The sequence below is a fragment of the Littorina saxatilis genome, linkage group LG9 (assembly GCF_037325665.1).
Source record: "Littorina saxatilis isolate snail1 linkage group LG9, US_GU_Lsax_2.0, whole genome shotgun sequence".
Lineage (NCBI taxonomy): Eukaryota > Metazoa > Mollusca > Gastropoda > Littorinimorpha > Littorinidae > Littorina > Littorina saxatilis.
Genome location: NC_090253.1, coordinates 6,200,485 through 6,219,805, shown reverse-complemented (window position 1 = coordinate 6,219,805; position 19,321 = coordinate 6,200,485). Strand labels below are relative to the sequence as shown.

The following is a 19,321-nucleotide window of genomic DNA, read 5'->3' as shown; positions in this document are numbered from 1 at the left end:
ATTTACTGCCGCTTCGTCGTTGTAACTGAATGTTCGGCGTACCACAATGACAGCGTGACGTCACTTACCTGTGTGTCGATCTATTTTCACTGTTTTTCTCGCCGGAATGACTCGTCGCCAGTGTAATGTTGTTGGTGTTGAGTGCGAGAGAGTTTATACAGCAGCACAAGCACACGTGAACATGAGGCTGATCCAGTTCAACAGTGTAATATCAAAATAGAAAGGCACAGATTTGTGGTGTGAAGTCGTTGGACCTCGTGCAGACATCGCATGTAAAGTTCCCGGATGTACATCTAGATCCTGCGCAAAGATGCGCAAAAGCCTAGGACACTACACTTAGTTTGACTGATTTTAGCGACAAGAAGGCATACGTACACTACAGTCGAACCTGTTTATAACGATCGCACAAGGGACCGACCCAAAATGGTCGTTACAGGCAAGTGGGCGCTATGGAAAGTCAAAGGTGAATTATATTGAGCAGAAACACTCGCCTGGGATCCTTGGGAGTGGTCGTTGTGAGCAGGTGGTTGCTGTCGAGAGGGGGTTGCCAGGGCAGGTTCAACTGTACAACACTTTGCCAGCGTTCACTGTTAGCTGGAAGTGTTTGTGACGGGTGTTCGAGAGTGGGTCTGAATTTTGATGTGTGCGTGCAGTGTTTGAAGAGAGAGTGTGTGAATGTAGACACAGTGTTTGTGTGTTTAGAAGGTTGATATTTTGATCAATTTTAACTTTTGTTGAATATACTTGACTTGGTATTATTAAAATGATGGAATAGTTGAAAGTATTTTATATGTGATGTGTCTGTGTGATTGAGTGAATGTGTCTGTATGCGCGCGGTCTGCGTGTGTGTGTGTGTGTGTGTGTGTGTGTGTGTGTGTGTTCACATCCCGAGGTTTACAGAACGAGGATTTCACGGTAAAAATAAATCATCCCACATAGATTATTGACTTGCATCACAATAGGTCATGGCATCTTTACTCACTGTCCATTATGCCGGTTGACAACGAAACTATGCGGAGTTTGTGCTTTAGACTTCTTATAATCCTCAAACATTAACATATCAACTTCCCACTGACCAGATTATGAAATCAGTAATTTCGTTTGTAAACAAGCAAATAAACCATAACAAAATACGAAACACATTTTGCCATTTTTGTGAAACAGCTGTGTTAACAGTACTGAATGGCTTTAATCGGTCTGAGATACTGCATGACTCGGACAAAGCGACACTGAGTTTCTCGGGAAAAGGCGCACCTGTACCCAAGGTGGATTTTTGACGGTACACCCTAGCTGGTTATACTTCCTGTTAGCTTGAAAGAACGGACTGATATTTCTCGGTGTGGCTTCTCTTGCGCAGTCAGTGATTTCAACTCGAGTGCGAAAGTCTACTGCTGGGACTTGAGTAAAAAGGTAAGGGTCTTATATCTCTGTTGATACTAATAGCAAACTGTTGTGGTATTTGTGCTTTGTGGCCAAACTGACTTTTCTGAGAATCGACGCTTGAAAGAGCGACCTTGCTAGTGACTGTCAACCAGGTGTATTTTACAACACTCTCCAATGCTTAGTTCCAACAAACCTTCTTAGAAACACCTGAACAGTTTTTTGCACATTTATAATACAAAAAAACAAACAATCACAAGAATGGTTCCATTTACAAGCCAATCTTGTTTTTTTATTCTGAATTTTGGAACTTTGACATTCTATCTGTTATTCAATTTCCGCTTTGAACGTGTACATACATTTTGTTCAGACTTGAAAAGATAGCCAATGTTATCTATTCAAAACCCTCTTTGGCCAAAAAGCTTGATGTAAATAAAACTCAAATAGAAAAGCGACCACAGTTTTGCACCAAAATGGCGATAGTTGGAGACCTTCCAGAAACTCGAAAGACTCAGGGACAAAGTTCATGTCAACAGACGGGTACAGGTGGATAACATGTCACTGCATGAGTTGAGTCTAGTCATTCGTTGCAACCAATCTTGTTTACGTCTGTCACAATCTAACACTGCATAGATACCACACCATTGCAGCCATTTGCTTACATTGATACTGACTGGTCAAAGACTGGGACACCTCTCCAAGAGAAAATACAAAATGATATTGCCATGTGAAAACTATTTTTGACGAACTTGGAGTCATCCATGATTTAAAAACAAAACTAAGTTAGCAACAGCTGGATTTAGCTACCAAGAATGTACTCTCTCTCTCTCTGTATCTCAGTCTGTGTCTCTCTTTATATGGAATGTATGGAACTCACTACACAAAAACTTCTTAGAGAGACGATAAATAAGAAAGGCTATAAAAACGAACTTGCGCACTTTCTACACATGGATTATGCTGAATCAAATACAATAGTTTATTGCTGACTAAATTTCTTTCTATTTACTAGATGTCTCAATAATGTTTTGTAGAGTACATTAGCCTAAGGACCACTTTTAATAAAATATTCACATGCTAGTTGGAGTAGTATGTGTGTGTGTGTGTGTGTGTGTGTGTGTGTGTGTGTGTGTGTGTATGTGTGTCTGTGTGGTGTGTATGTGGCGTGTGTGTGGCGTATACGTTTAGCCTGTGTGGAATACGCTTTGGCTAAACGTTAAACATACATCAATGACTAGATTTTCTGCACGCCTATTCAGTGTCGCATTCACAGCCGCTCGCCAACTGACAACCGAAGTCAGAAAGGGTGAATATCGTATGACGAGTCGTTTGTACTTTATTCGAGTCAACGGTGCGGGGGGAAGGGGGGGAGGATTAGGGGGGGGGGGGAGGCGGGTTTGCAAAGCAGTTCTTAGCTTTGATATCACAGAAGCGAACCTCAGTCCCGGCGCCCCCACCCCACCCCCCTCTGCTGTAACCTTTGCTCTTTGATCAGAACAACCCTGTGTGCAAATAGCCCTTAGGGAAGATTGTTTAGAGGAGTTGAGGGGGTGGGGCTGGGGGGGGGGGTTGAAGAACACAAGACAAACATATTTTAACTGTCCAACATCTCTTTTACTTGAGGCATATCAAATTGTAGTAAAGTCTTTTGTTTGGGCCTGGACACATTGACTCAAACAAGAATAAAAAGATTCCGAACGGCGAATATTTTTCTTTCCTTCCGTCATAATCTTGCCCAAAACCGATGAAACCGTTTCTGCAACCAAATGATATTGTTGGCAGTCGCTCCGTTGACATTAAAACCACCACCACCACCACCACCACCACCACCAACAACAACAACAACAACAACAACAACAACATCAACATCAACAGCAACATAAAATGGTTAATGCAGAGTACAGGTCGACAGACAAGACCTCATCTCGTTTTTCAAATCATTACAAACCCCCATACAACTGAGGCACCACACACGTTAAAAGAAAGAAATGATGAAACAATGAGTGTGTAGCATCATACCATGAACAAGCTTGCACGGTAGGAATAGAAAGCTTGGAAAGGTCAGCTCACATAACTTAGCAGATTGGCTACACTATAAAACAATCTCCTCTATGAAAGTTCACACACAAAAACTATTAACAAGGAAATAACAAGATGCAACAAGCTACCAAACAAACACCCACTTCTATGTTAGAGTTTTAAGTATTGACATATTTGGTTTAGGATGGTTTTGAAGCCAAGTTAAACTTATTATCTGTATGTTTACTTCAGGTTGCGGAGGCCTTGGCCCTTTAGCACAACACAATCACCATGGCAACAGGCGGAGACCCCGCTCACGAGGAGAGAAGGGAAGCTCTGACATGTTCTCTTTGTCTGGAGATCTACACATCCCCAAAGCTGCTCCCCTGCTCTCACTCCTTCTGCGTCAAGTGTCTGCAGGACTTGACGACACACCTTAAATCGGGGTCCTTCCCCTGTCCTCAATGTCGAGAGCAGGTTACAGTCCCTCAGGGGGGAGTGGCCAGCTTCCAGTACAACTTCTACCTCAATCCCCAAGACCTGGACAAAGCACGGGACGGAACCTTGTGTCTGACCCATTCCAACCAGGAGTTGGATCTGTACTGCGAAGACTGCAAGCTAGCGGTGTGTCTCAAGTGCGTGCTGACCAAACACAAGCTGCACAGCACCAAGGATCTGTCGGAGGCAGCCAGCGAAGCCAAGAGTCAGCTGAAACAGAGCCAGGCTCGTCTGCAAGATGCGGTGTCCTACATGACTGACGAAGTGACGGCAGAGAGCAAAGAGCTGAAAGATGTGCAAGACAAGAACGCGGATCTGCAGGCAGCCATTCAGAAAAAGCGCGCCACTCTCTTTGCCATGGTGAACAAGATCTGCGATGTCTTGCTGGTTTCTCTCGACACCGCCAGTTGGGAGATTGAGAGTCACGTCAGCAAGGAGCTGGACATCAAGCAGAGCAACCTGGATGAACTGTGTCAACTGCAACAACAGACACAGCAAGCCATCGACACCGGCACAAGCTGTAAACTGCTCACTGTTGCCAAGGAGATGAGAGAGGGGCGGGGCAGTCCCCAGGCTGTGAAGAACCTGACGTCAGCGAAGAGAAGCAACTTCTGGCGACCAGTGCTGAACCGTGAAATGACGGAAGATGCTATAGAACAATCAGTTACAAAGTTCTTCGGCAGTGTCCATATAGTACAGATGGAAACAGTAGCACCCGAGGTTATGGTGAAAGAGTTGTTTTGTTGTGAAGACGGGGATGACACTGAAGTGTTCAGTCTGTGTCCTTATGATAATGACGTTGCCTGTGTGGGTGTCGTTTGCACGACGAAAAGGAAAGGACGATGCACCATGCGAACAATTTGACATAAAAGGAGCCAGTTTAGCGACACAGAAAAATAGGTTTGGAAAACTGACGTATAAATGTAGAGGTGGATCAAAGGGGATGTGGACGGCAACGGAAACAGGAAGTTTTCTGCACACGTTCGACAAGTCCCAGAAAAGCACAACCTTTAACCTAATCAAGAGTTCGGCCAAAGACGACGCTAATATCGAAACATTAAAAGTAACATCAGTTGACCCGATAAAAACAGAATCCACACTACTCTTTAGCATCAAGGTTGGAACTCACCGTGTGTTCGACGTGGACAGCAGCGAGCAGCTGTTTGTTGTGGTGGAGGAGGCTCAGTCACCTGGCGGTCAGCGTCAAGTGCTCCTGTACCGCCGTGACCAGCACACTCCCGTGTCCACCTACACTCCTCCCACCGCCGCCTGTCAGCCGTCCGACGTGTGTTTCTACAAGCTGGGGGGCAGGGAGGTCCTGCTGGTGGCTGCCCAAGGCACGGACAGTGTCCACGTGCTGCACGTGGAGGGCGATGAACTCAAGTTTGACCGCTACCTGGCCCCGGGCTGTCCCCTCTTGGTGCAGCCCACAGCTCTCAACACGGACTCTAAGGGTCGCCTGTGGGTGGCCTGTAGAGGGGGCAACATCCTCACCTTCACTCCCATCGCGTGAAGAATTCCTTTTGTCCATTTGTACTCAAAGCGAGGTTTTGGCCTTGTGGTTTCAAACTTGTTTTCAATAGGCGATTTTCGGAAATAACACCGTTGGGTTTGTATGGGTTGTGAAAGTAAAAATAAAGTGACACGTGCTCCTGTCCACGTGTTTCCGACACACTCCTCGCTAGTGATGAGCCCCTGCAATATGTGTCCGACACACCCCTCGCTAGTGATGAGCCCCTGCAATATGTGTCCGACACACCCCTCGCTAGTGATGAGCCCCTGCAATATGTGTCCGACACACCCCTCGCTAGTGATGAGCCCCTGCAATATGTGTCCGACACACCCCTCGCTAGTGATGAGCCCCTGTAATATGTGTCCGACACACCCCTCGCTAGTGATGAGCCCCTGCAATGTGTGTCCGACACACCCCTCGTTAGTGATGAGCCCCTGCAATATGTGTCCGACACACCCTTCGCTAGTGATGAGCCCCTGCAATATGTGTCCGACACACCCCTCGCTAGTGATGAGCCCCTGCAATGTGTGTCCGACACACCCCTCGCTAGTGATGAGCCCCTCCAATGTGTGTCCGACACACCCCTCGCAAGTGATGAGCCCCTGTAATATGTGTCCGACACACCCCTCGCTAGTGATGAGCCCCTCCAATGTGTGTCCGATTGAAAATCAAGGGCATTCACTCTTTCACAATCCATAAAACCCGTCAGAGTTATTGTTGGAATTCGTCTATTCAGTTGAGAAACCAATATCGTGGCTCATGTACATACATTTTACTCTCTTCTTTTCGTTTGTATGTACGTAGATGACGGTCCGTACTCCAGCTTACGCTTAATAGACTCTTATCATAATTCATTAGAATTTCAGTATGCAGAAAGTTAGCTCGATGGCGGACATACTTAACAACATTAACTTGATTTTCAAAGATGATAAAAAGACTTGAAAAATCAAGTAATAGAGGACATGTAACGTCTACTTATAAATAACGTCAACCATTCATTTGTGAAATATCTCTGTGAAGTAAAAGCCAAGGGTCTGCCGCACAAGGCAACTGCAGCCAGGAGATCCCGAAGCAAATCACCCCAGGTCATATTGTTCATCACTAACACGAACTAATAGGGTGTCGAATTTTTGGACAGAATTAACAGAATCGAGTTCTTTGGTTGGTTTTTGTTTGATGAAGGAATCATGGAGAACGTGATTGGTAGCCTTGTCAGGGGACAACTATCGAGACGATGCCTTCAGCAGATATGTATGTGGTCGTGCCGGTTGGTGTTTTGGTTTGATTATCCAAGTTAACTGTTACTATACTCAAGTTAGCTGTCAGTAGTAGCTGTTGTTGTTGAAGTACCTCTCCGTTACTGAGGGTTTGTTTATATCTCTCGATTCGTCGGTTCTTGGACTCATGCTCTTAGTAAGTGAGGCTGCTGTTACTATTGTACCTCTCAGTAACTGAGGGTTTGTATATGTTACAGTCAAATCGGGAAATCAGGTATTTCACGAGAATGTCTGAAAGTTTAGGCATTCATGGTAAATTCCTGGTTTGATCAGGCAATTCCGGAAATGACTGAATTTTTTTAGGCACTATACATCTCGTGTTCGTCTGTTGTTGTACTGCTTCTCTCAGTAATTGAGGCTGCTGTTACTATTGTACCTCTCAGTAACCGAGGGTTTGTATATATCTCTTGACTCGTCTGTTGTTGTACTGCTTCTCTCAGTAATTGAGGCTGCTGTTACTATTGTACCTCTCAGTTTCTGAGGGTTTGTATATATCTCTTATTCGTCTGTTCTTGGACTGCTTCTCTCAGAAAGTTAGGCTGCTGTTACTATTGTACCTCTCAGTAACTGAAGGTTTGTATACATCTCTTGTTTGTCTGTTGTTGGACTGCTTCTCTCAGTAAGTTAGGCTGCTGTTACTATTGTACCTCTCAGTTTCTGAGGGTTTGTATATATCTCTTATTCGTCTGTTCTTGGACTGCTTCTCTCAGAAAGTTCTGAGTGACCGAGGCTTGCTGGTGGTGGCGGTGCATCTTTCTTGTGGATCGTTTTGTAGACTTCAGTAACCTATAGGCTGAATAGCCCAAGGCCCGAGTGTATTTTGGGCCGACAAAGTTGTGACAATCGTGAGGTTGCTATCCAAGGCTGAGTTGAGAAGAAAGGGTTGGGTAACTGACAACCAATCCCACGTGTGTTGGTCGCCAGACTGCCTTTTGATTGGTCAGGTTGTTGTGTGGTCAGGTGGTCATGACGGGGTTTCAGCATAACTAGCAGCTGATGCAAACTGATTGGTTGTTGTAGTGGTTGTGGAAATGTTGTGTTTCTGTTGTTGTTGCTTATCTGAAAACTTCTTCTGTGCGGTACTAATAATCCAGTGTGTTTGTTTTGCTTGGTGCTTTTGCATAGTCTCCTGATTTGGAAGACTTAAAATAGCAACGTATGTTTGTTGTAGGAATACAAAAAAACACGAGAATAAATTGTTTTAGACAAAACGGAGCATTCACGAGTACGTCAACCTAACGTTCTGTGCAATAAATAGACATATACATATTTAAATGGTTAAAGGAAAGTACTATTCTCAGTATACGTTAAATTCGAACTCAATCTGGCGAGAGGCGAAAGGTATGTTGTTGTATGAGTTCTTTTTGTGGGTGTATATATAGTAAGTATTTTGGAATACTCCGGATTCCATTGTATTTTGTTTGTGCTTCCGTTCTTAATTGTGGTTTCAGTTTTTAGTTTTATTAGTAACTGTGGCTGTAGTTGTCGTATTGGTAGTGGTTGTACTTGTTCAATTTTTTCATTGCTGGTTAATATCGTGGATGTTGTTGTGGCTGTTGGTTTGCCGTCGATGTTACTTGTGCATCTATTTATGATGGATTCATGTTTTTTTCCCAATCCAGCCATGGACATTGCTGGGGATTTAATAGGTGTAAAAGAGTTTTGTATTTCCGTTTTTTGTTTCTTTGCTGTTCATTTTTCTTCCGTTGTAACATTGTTTTGGCTTATTATATCTGGGATGGAAACCTAGCTTGTTTCTTTGCATGGAGCTTTCATATATAGTCTTCTCATTTGGAAGATTCATTTCAGCAACTTATATTGTTGCTTTTGTGGCTGGATAGAATCGGTATTTGTTGGAAGACTTCTGATTCCCTTGTCTTTGCATTTCTTTTAATTACACCCCCGGTATAGGGGTGTGTATAGGTTTCGCTCGATGTGTTTGTTTGTTTGTTTGGGTGTGTGTTTGTGTTCGCATATAGATCTCAAGAATGAACGGACCGATCGTCACCAAACTTGGTGAACAGGTTCTATACATTCCTGAGACGGTCCTTACAAAACTTGGGACCAGTCAAACACACGGTTAGGGAGTTATTGGTGGATTAAGATTCTACAAGGACTTATAGCGGGACATATTAATGGTCAAAGGGAAATAACCTTCTCAGTTGGTGGCAGTGAGAATGGTTATTTCCCTTTGACCAACGGGGGTGTTTTTCCTACCTCGGAGGAATTTCTTGTTTTTGTTAGTTCCTTCTCTCTGTGTTTCTTTCCCATTGTCCCTATATTTACCGTTGTGCGTCATTACCAATTCAGTGCCCCATATGGCTTTTTGACCAATCAGGACGGATTCTAGGTGACCCTCTAAATGTTATAACGTTCAGGCAGGGACCCTTTTTGTTTATCAAGCTAAAAATTAACAAGACAAAGTAAAAATTGAAATCAACAATATCAGCGTGATTTATTCTAAAGAATGACACTTTAAATGCTGTCAGATAATACTCTCTTTATCTAAAATATACCGAAAAGCGATTTTTGTCGGTGGGTGCTTTAAGACATGTCTCACAAACGATATCAGCATTCGCCTAAAAGGCACATGCATGATATCTTTTTTCTCGACATGTCTGTTATCATTTGCTAACAGTCAGCATATTATGAATAACTCATATAGTTGGTGCGTGTATAAGTAACTTCGGAATTCAGATCACATGTGTGGTCAACAACTGTAGGCGTTTGTTCTCTCTGGGTGCGCATTCCTAAACTACTGTGGATCCTATTAGTGGCTTCCTACATAGTTTTTTTCCCGATCGCTCTCCAGTCCACCCAGCTGGAAATGGGAACCAGATCCTAAATGATTTAGGGCCGGGGAAGGAAAAGGCAGCGAGCGAGAGGAGATGGGCACCGCCCTCATAAAGCTGGCCCCAGAATAGTTGAGATCTCTAACATCTCTCTCCCCTATGACCAGATGGTTATGGGCATACCTTTACCTTTTTTTAATATATTTTATTTACATAGTTTTAGTTGTTTGGGTCTTAACGGACCCAGCAAGCAGTGGAGTGAAAATTGAGAGTCTGCCAAAGGCTGCAAGTGTAGACAGCAGATATGAAAATCGGATATTTTGTTGTCCCAGATTGTTATAACTTTTTGGTATATGTTTTTTTCGTACAAAAAAAATCCCTTTCTGTCATGCAATCTTCATGATTGTCTTCTTCTTCCCTGTTTTTTTTATTTTTTTAATTATTATAATTTTTTTTTTTTTGGACCTCAGTTGCATGCAAGGTTGCTTCAACCCATCTTTTTTTGCCTCTTTCCCTGTTTTCTTTGTCTGTCTTGTTTCTCTGTTATCTTTCTGTCTGTCTTTTCTTTTGCGTGTTTGTCGAATCCAATTTGTGCTTTTTCTCATTGTTTCTGTTGGTTTTCTTTTCTTAACAACAACAAACTTAAACAGAAACAACAAGAAGAATTACAGGATGGAAATGACGGACAAGAATTGTGAAAACATTAAGGGTTTGCGAAAGGTTAATGCAGGTCTGAGTGTAGCATAACGTATGAATTTGTTTTTGAGTGTGCCATATTTTTTTCTGAATAAAACACTTGAAGGATAACTCATTATATTTAGTCAAGTTTTGACTAAATATTTTAACATCGAGGGGGAATCGAAACGAGGGTCGTGGTGTATGTGCGTGTGTGCGTGTGTGTGTGCGTGTGAGTGTGTGTGTGGTGTGTGTGTGTGTGTGTGTGTGTGTGTGTGTGTGTGTGTGTGTGTGTGTAGAGCGATTCAGACTAAACTACTGGACCGATCTTTATGAAATTTGACATGAGAGTTCCTGGGTATGAAATCCCCGAACGTTTTTTTCATTTTTTTGATAAATGTCTTTGATGACGTCATATCCGGCTTTTCGTGAAAGTTGAGGCGGCACTGTCACGCCCTCATTTTTCAACCAAATTGGTTGAAATTTTGGTCAAGTAATCTTCGACGAAGCCCGGACTTCGGTATTGCATTTCAGCTTGGTGGCTTAAAAATTAATTGATGACTTTGGTCATTAAAAATCTGAAAATTGTAAAAAAAAATAAAAATTTATAAAACGATCCAATTTTACGTTTATCTTATTTTCCATCATTTGCTGATTCCAAAAACATATAAATATGTTATATTCGGATTAAAAACAAGCTCTGAAAATTAAATATATAAAAATTATTATCAAAATTAAATTGTCCAAATCAATTTAAAAACACTTTCATCTTATTCCTTGTCGGTTCCTGATTCCAAAAACATATAGATATGATATGTTTGGATTAAAAACACGCTCAGAAAGTTAAAACAAAGAGAGGTACAGAAAAGCGTGCTATCCTTCTTAGCGCAACTACTACCCCGCTCTTCTTGTCTTTGCCATGAGCGGTGGCCTGACGATGCTACGAGTAAAATGGCATTGCGTTCAGTTTCATTCTGTGAGTTCGACAGCTACTTGACTAAATATTGTATTTTCGCCTTACGCGACTTGTTTTTTTTGTTACTGCGTATGCGATTTTACGTGTGTGTGTGTGTGTGTGTGTGTGTGTGTGTGTGTGTGTGTGTGTGTGTGTGTGTGTGTGTGTGTGTGTGTGTGTGTGTGTCTGTGTGTGTGTGTGTGTGTGTGTGAGTGTGTTTGTGTGTAAAATATATCAATGGCAAAAGATGTATGACCTTTCATTGCGAAAGAAATAGCAAGCAAACACTTGACCTGATACGCTATCCTTGTTAGACCAGAGGGAAAAGAGAGCAATGATGAATTCAATAGTCTCGACATCAAACCCAAAACCTTACCACACACACACACACACACACACACGCACACACACACACACACACACACACACACAAATAGACACACACACACACACACACACACAAACACACACACAGACACACTCACACACATACACACTTTTTGAATTCGTAACTCATTTTTCCTCTATCTGTTTTCCAAAACTCTGTGTGTGTGTGTGTGTGTGTGTGTGTGTGTGTGTGTGTGTGTGTGTGTGTGTGTGTGTGCGCATGCATGTGTGTGTCAGTTTGTGTGTGTGTGTGTGTGTGTGTGCGAGCGCCTGCGTGTGTGTGTGTGTGTGTGTGTGTGTGTGTGTGTGTGTGTGCGTGTGTCTGTGTTTGTGTGTGCGTGTGTGTGTGTCTGTGCATACCTCATGTTTGCTTGTCTGTCCGTCTGTCTGCCTGTCCGTCTATCTGTCTGTCAGTGTACTGTTTCAGTCCTCTCCTTCGCGGAAATGCTGACTACAGCTCATAGTCTACTCCCATCAACAACCGTAACAACCCATGAGCTGTGATGTGTGTTTATGTAATGAATACAAACGCTTCCCACACCTGGAGACTAATGACCAAATGACGGCCGATCAATCGATCTCGCCCATCACAACCCACCGACAAGGTCTCTGTCCATGCATTCAGTTTTTTTGACTGCAGCTGCTGGTCGAGATGCGGATGCGATTTGATTTAAAGATGCAACGTTATGTATTGACTCAATGACTCATTATTTTGTCTCTAAGAGCACATGTATTATACGTTATTTGCGTGTTTGACCAAAATATGACATTTTACACAGATCGAGACAGTCATTGTTCTCCGAGACCGCGCTAGCGGTCGAGGTGAACAATGACTGTCGAGATCTGTGTAAAATGTCATATTTTGGTCAAACACGCAAATAACATTTATGTATCGATCGAATTCCTTTCAGGTACTTATGACTTTGTTGTTGTTTTGACGATTGAACGAGCACACACACACATGCATGCAATCCACATGTATGCAATCAAACACATAAGCTTCATATTTGGGCGTTTCAGGTTGACCGAAACTTCAAAGGAACTACAAAACACACGTCATGTACTCACTTTGTTGTTGTTTTGACATTGAACAGCACACACACATGCAATCAAACACATGACGTTTTTTTTTTTTTTAGTTCCTTTGAAGTTTCGGTCAACCTGAAAAGCCAAATTATAAAGTTTTGTCGGCCTCTGACGTCACATGACTCAAAGAAGGGAAATCCAATCTCCAATCGATACATAGTCTTATGTATCGATTGGAGATTGGATTTCCCTTCTTTGAGTCATGTGACGTCAGAGGCCGACAAAACTTTATAATTTGGCTTTTCAGGTTGACCGAAACTTCAAAGGAACTAAAAAAAAACAACGTCATGTGTTTGATTGCATGTGTGTGTGCTGTTCAATGTCAAAACAACAACAAAGTCAGTACATGACGTGTGTTTTGTAGTTCCTTTGAAGTTTCGGTCAACCTGAAACGCCCAAATATGAAGCTTATGTGTTTGATTGCATGTGGATTGCATGCATGTGTGTGTGTGCTCGTTCAATCGTCAAAACAACAACAAAGTCATAAGTACCTGAAAGGAATTCGATCGATACATAAATGTTATTTGCGTGTTTGACCAAAATATGACATTTTACACAGATCTCGACAGTCATTGTTCACCTCGACCGCTAGCGCGGTCTCGGAGAACAATGACTCTCTCGATCTGTGTAAAATGTCATATTTTGGTCAAACACGCAAATAACGTATAGTCTTGTTGTGCTCCTTTGTAAAAACATTTTTTTTTCATGGCTTTGTAAATTTGTATTTGAACATAAAACACTGTTTAAACCATTGACTCTTTGTCAGGACATGAGGTTTTTAGAGCCTTCTTGATTTTACAGCGACTGTTACACTTTAACGTAAATGATTTCAAACACGGAGAGTTCCCTATGAGTTGAGAAAGGAATTAAACTTGCACCGGTACCGCATAGCCATACCGGTTGAAGGGACGTTAAACAACAACCAACCAAACATTTTGCTGGTCGGTCGGTCGTCGGAAAACGGGAACTGTCGCACAATGAGAATTCATCACACACAAACAAACAAATAAAAATAAAACTTGGAAGAATAGAACAGTTCGCAGTCAGGGCGTTGATATTTTTGATATTTTTTTGGAGGAATGGTCTTATTTTCTCCCATGTAAAAACCTGAGCAGATCCGAGATGATGAGCCGAACTGAGAGGGAGCGCGCCTTTAAGCTAATTAGTGACCCTCCACCACAGATTGAGTCGCATGTCACCTTTGCATGATTTTCATATTTTTACATTTTCCTAAAGAGTGTGTTATGCTCTATCCAGTGGTGAAAACCGTTTTAGAAAAGAGCGAAAACTGTTTGAGTTATAAGCCTGTGACTAAGGTGACCCTCACACTGTTACCAGACACTCCCGGGACTTATATTAAGCCTGGCGCAGAACCGCGCGAGGTGACATGCGACTCATTTCATGGTGGAGGTCATAATTTATTCAGACAACATTGTGCGATTGTTCAGCTTGGAGCCTGTTTATTATGCAGTTAATCTCTGTGTTAACACTGTTTTTGAATTCAGCGTAGCTCTTGTATATGTGAGTTTTCTGGTAAAAATAAGCTTGGTAAATAGCGGTTATAACGAGCGTAGCTTCACAAAACGTCCATGTGATTGATGACAACGTGGTGAGAGTTGCAACGGGTGTTTACCACTGTGTGTGTGTGGTCGTGTTCTTTACTTCCCTCTTTCTTCGTCAAGTTTGCAGTGAGTTTCCTCACTTTGTTTTCATTTTCATTTCATCTGTGTCAGAAGCCTATCATAATAGAAGCAGCTAGGTACTATTACCAGCAGTCGATAGAGCTAATGAACAATGTTATCTACTTATAGCATTTCATCCACTTGTTTCTGTGCGTATTAATTTGTGAGTTCACAACACTTCTCTCTGACAGTCTATGAAGCACCGTCAGTGTATGTACTTATGCAACACAAACTTATGGTGGTCATCTTGCCAGGACCATTCCAGTTACCAGAGAGACTAAGATGGTACTCTTTTAATTGCGCAAAACAAATATTGTTTCGCCTTTTTCAGTCATGCTCAAACACCCTTGAAGATGATACAAAGTCTGTGTGTATATTGTGCAGTTCAAACAATATCCATGATACAAAGTCAGTGTGTATATTGTGCAGTTCAAACAATATCCATGATACAAAATCAGCGTGTCTATTGTGCAGTTCAAACAATATCCATGATACAAAGTCAGTGTGTATATTTTGCAGTTCAAACAATATCCATGATACAAAGTCTGTGTGTATATTGTGCAGTTCAAACAATATCCATGATACAAAGTCAGTGTGTATATTGTGCAGTTCAAACAATATCCATGATACAAAGTCAGTGTGTATATTGTGCAGTTCAAACAATATCCATGATACAAAGTCAGTGTGTATATTGTGCAGTTCAAACAATATCCATGATACAAAGTCAGTGTGTATATTGTGCAGTTCAAACAATATCCATGATACAAAGTCAGTGTGTATATTGTGCAGTTCAAACAATATCCATGATACAAAGTCTGTGTGTATATTGTGCAGTTCAAACAATATCCATGATACAAAGTCAGTGTGTATATTGTGCAGTTCAAACAATATCCATGATACAAAGTCAGTGTGTATATTTTGCAGTTCAAACAATATCCATGATACAAAGTCAGTGTGTATATTGTGCAGTTCAAACAATATCCATGATACAAAGTCTGTGTGTATATTGTGCAGTTCAAACAATATCCATGATACAAAGTCAGTGTGTATATTGTGCAGTTCAAACAATATCCATGATACAAAATCAGCGTGTCTATTGTGCAGTGCAAGGTATATCCATGCGTATATTATGCAGTGCAAACAGTATCCATGTGTATATTATACGATATTTGTATTTTTCACCAAAATATGACATTTTACACAGATCGAGACAGTCATTGTTCTCCGAGACCGCGCTAGCCGTCGAAGTGAACAATGGCTGTCGAGATCTGTGTAAAATGTCATATTTTGGTCAAAAATACATTAACATTTATGTATCGATCACAAAGTAAGGTTTTATTTATCATTTGTAAAGCTAAATATGTCAGTTAGGATTACGCTAAGAATCATATTTGACCACCCCCAGTACGTAAAAACAATTGTAAAAAAAAAGTTAATAAGGCGACCCCCTTTTTTCTTTGCACAGATGTGTTCATATTGCTTAGAGGAACATGTGCAGAAAATGTGTAATAGATTTAAGCTGCGGTTTGAACACACTAATAACCCCTTAAGTACGCACTTTAAAATGAGGGAATCTTAGAACCGTGGTAAAATTAAATGTACAGAGGCGATGAATAGGAAATCTCAGAAAAATAGAGGGAGTTTAAAAAAAGTTGGTTTAGCGTGAGACGAACTATGCCTGTCTTGCATATTAAAAAAATATCCAACGACAAATAAATAAAGCAAGCAAAAGCTAAACAGTTGAGTTTGCAAACTTCTTGAAAGAATAGCGTACATAATCAGCAGCAACAATGACATGAGATCCAAAGCGACAAGAAGGCATAAGTACACTACAGTCAAACCTGTGTATAACGATCACCCAAGGGACCGACCCAAAGTGGTCGTTACAGGCAAGTGGTCGCTATGGGAAGTCAAAGGTGAAATATATTGAGCAGAAACACTCGCCTGGGATCCTTGGGGGTGGTCGTTATGAGCAGGTGGTTGCTTTCGAGAGGGGGTCGCCAGGGCAGGTTCAACTGTACAACACTTTGCCAGCGTTCACAATGAGCTGCAAGTGTTTATGACTAGTGTTCGAGAGTGGGTCTGAATTTTGATGTGTGCGTGCAGTGTTTGAAGAAAGAGTGTGTGAATGTACAGGGTGACCCAAAATGAGGGCAACCCATAACAGTACTCACAACTGCTACAAATGTGAATGGATGGAGTTTATTTTAACACACATCAACGTAAGATGATAACAATTGAGTTCGGAAAGTTGGAGTCATTTCGGTTGGGTGGTCCGCATGTTAGCGACGTTGAAGGATATGCTCCAAATGTCCACCGCGTTAACGGAGACACTCCTGAATGCGCCGTGCAAAATTGTCCACCTGACCTTAACCCCCCCGATTTCTATTTGTGGGGTTATTTGAAAGACCACGTCTATGAGGACAACCCCCAGACAATCATGGACTTGAAAGCTGCAATAACAACAAAGATCAGGAGGATTCCAGGGGCAGAGTGTGTCCGCGTGGTGGACAATTTTGCACGGCGCATTCAACGCGGTGGACATTTGGAGCATATCCTTCAACGTCGCTAACATGTGGACCACCCAACCGAAATGACTCCAACTTTCAGAACTTAATTGTTATCGTCTTACGTTGATGTGTGTTAAAAAGAAACTCAATCCATTTACATTTGTAGCAGTTGTGAGTACTGTTATGAGTTGCACTCATTGTGGGTCACCCTGTATACACAGACACAGTGTGTGTGTGAGTGTTTGGAAGCTTGATATTTTGATTAATTTCAACTTGCTTAATCATCGAGTTGACTCTTCTGCTGCTGGTTTCTCAAATGATCGATTTGTTAAATGGAATTGACATGTTTACAATTTGTTGAATATACTTGACTTGGTATTATTAAAATGATGGAATAGTTGAAAGTATTTTATATGTGATGTGTCTGTGTGATTGAGTGAATGTGTCTGTATGCGCGCGGTCTGCGTGTGTGTGTGTGTGTGTGTGTGTGTGTGTGTGTATGTGTGTGTGTATGTATGTGTGTGTGTGTGTGTGTGTGTGTGTGTGTGTGTGTCACTGTGTGTTTGAGTGTGAGTGTGTGTGTTCACATCCCGAGGTTTACAGAACGAGGATTTCACGGTAAAAATAAATCATCCCACATAGATTATTGACTTGCATCACAATAGTTCATGGCTTCGTGTACAGACAAATGGTTCATATAATTTTATTAGTGCTGCCAAAGTTTCATCTGAGTATATCAACTTGCAAAAAAGTTTTGTAAACACATGTGAGAACAACATATGAAAGAACGAAAACCGGAACATTCACCCTGCTTCCCAGAGGCATCGAGGTAGCACAGCAATCATCACACAAAAATGTGGAAGATGGACCTTGGAGGTGACAGTCAACCAGGTGTATTTAACAACACTCTTAAACGCTTTGTTCCAACAACGTTTCTTGGAAACATCTCAACAGTTTCTTTGCACGTGTAGAATTTTAAAAAACAAGAAATTCCTCCGAGGTAGGAAAAACACCCCCTGTCCTTACCATTCTCACTGCCACCAACTGAGAAGGTTATTTCCCTTTGACCATTAATATGTCCCTCTATAAGTCCTTGTAGAATCTTAATCCACCAATAACTCCCTAACCGTGTGTTTGACTGGTCCCAATTTCTGTAAGGACCGTCTCAGGAATGTATAGAACCTGTTCACCAAGTTTGGTGACGATCGGTCCGTTCATTCTTGAGATCTATATGCGAACACAAACACACAAACAAACAAACACATCGACCGAATCCTATACACACCCCTATACCGGGGGTGTAAAAACAAGAATTAATGAACCAATCTTGGTTTTTTAATCTGAATTTTGAAACATTAGCAGTCTATTTGTTTTTGGATTTCTTTGTACGTGTATATGTATATTTGTTTCTAACTTGAAATCTGAGATTGACAATTTTAACTGTTTAACCGCTTTTGCCAACAAGCTTGATATAAATAAAACTCAAATTAAAAAGCGTCCACAAACCCATTTGCACCAAAATAGCTTGCTTGCTAGCGACCTTCGAGAAACTCGATACAGGCTTATGAGGCAATGCTAATGTTGACAGACGGGTCCGGGTCGATAACATGTCGCAGCATGAGCTGAGTCTAGTCATTCGTTGCATCCAATGTTTTTCACGTATGTCACATGCTTACACTGCACAGACACCACAACAGCCATTTGCTCACACTGACACTGACACCTCTTCCAGGTATAATATACTTTTTCTTCACGGGCGTGGGCTGATATAGTTACAATGCAGCATTTGCTTATTTATATCACTAGTCACTTCAATAAAAGGTTATCTCATCTCATCTTATTCTTAAGAGTGGATGCGCGCGCCTGTGTGTGTATGTGTGCTGTGTTTATGTGTGTGTGTGTGTGTGTGTGTGTGTGTGTGTGTGTGTGTGTGTGTGTGTGTGTTGTGTGTGTGTGTGTGTGTGTGTGTGTGTGTGTGTGTGTGTGTAATAGCTTCGTATACGTGTAGCCTGTATGGGATACGCTTTGGCTAAACGTTGATATTAGCAACCAGCTGTAAACATCTATATCAATGAATATTGCTATTTCATATCTTACGTAGATGTCCATTGGTCAATTTGACAAAACTGAGGTCATTGCAAAATGTAAAAGTGATATCGACGACATTTCCGTCGATATCAGTTTTGATATCGACGACCTCTTTATTGCTTCCCCACTTCAAAAACAAAAATGCATAAATCTTAAAACAAACAAATATATATGAAAATGTAATTATCCCAGAATTTAGTTGAGCAAGTGACTAATTAATTTTTGAAAGAAAAGACATTTGGAAATACTGGAAAGTACAAGTAAAGAGTGAGAAAAAAGAAATAATAATCAGAGGGAGGGATATGGAACAGCCAAAACTGAGACAAATATGTCTCGATTTTGATATTACTGTCTCAACAGACCATAGCAGATGATATTATCATCACACAGTCCGTCAATATTGGGTACTAGAAGTTCTGCACGCGTATTCAGTGTCGCATTTACAGCCGCTCGCCAAGTGAC

At 41.6% G+C, this 19,321-nt stretch overlaps 2 protein-coding genes across 2 annotated transcripts in view; both read left to right on the top strand.

Moving 5' to 3' along the window:
• The window catches only part of LOC138975143 (ESF1 homolog), a 48,869-nt gene extending 31,691 nt beyond the window's left edge, over nt 1-17,178 (top strand). The window contains exons 3-4 of the mRNA XM_070347804.1: nt 383-705; nt 17,021-17,178. The gene's annotated coding sequence lies outside the window, so the exon portion shown is untranslated. The remainder of the gene's footprint in view (nt 1-382; nt 706-17,020) is intronic.
• On the top strand, nt 3,653-4,758 carry LOC138977024 (tripartite motif-containing protein 2-like). The gene has a single exon (XM_070349914.1). The coding sequence runs from the start codon at nt 3,688-3,690 to the stop codon at nt 4,756-4,758; it is 1,071 nt and encodes a 356-aa protein (XP_070206015.1). The 5' UTR covers nt 3,653-3,687.
• Nucleotides 17,179-19,321: the final 2,143 nt, after the last annotated feature.

Bases quoted from the DNA above. Each gene is read 5' to 3' on its own strand.
- LOC138977024 (XM_070349914.1), top strand. From the start codon at position 3,688: ATGGCAACAGGCGGAGACCCCGCTCACGAGGAGAGAAGGGAAGCTCTG.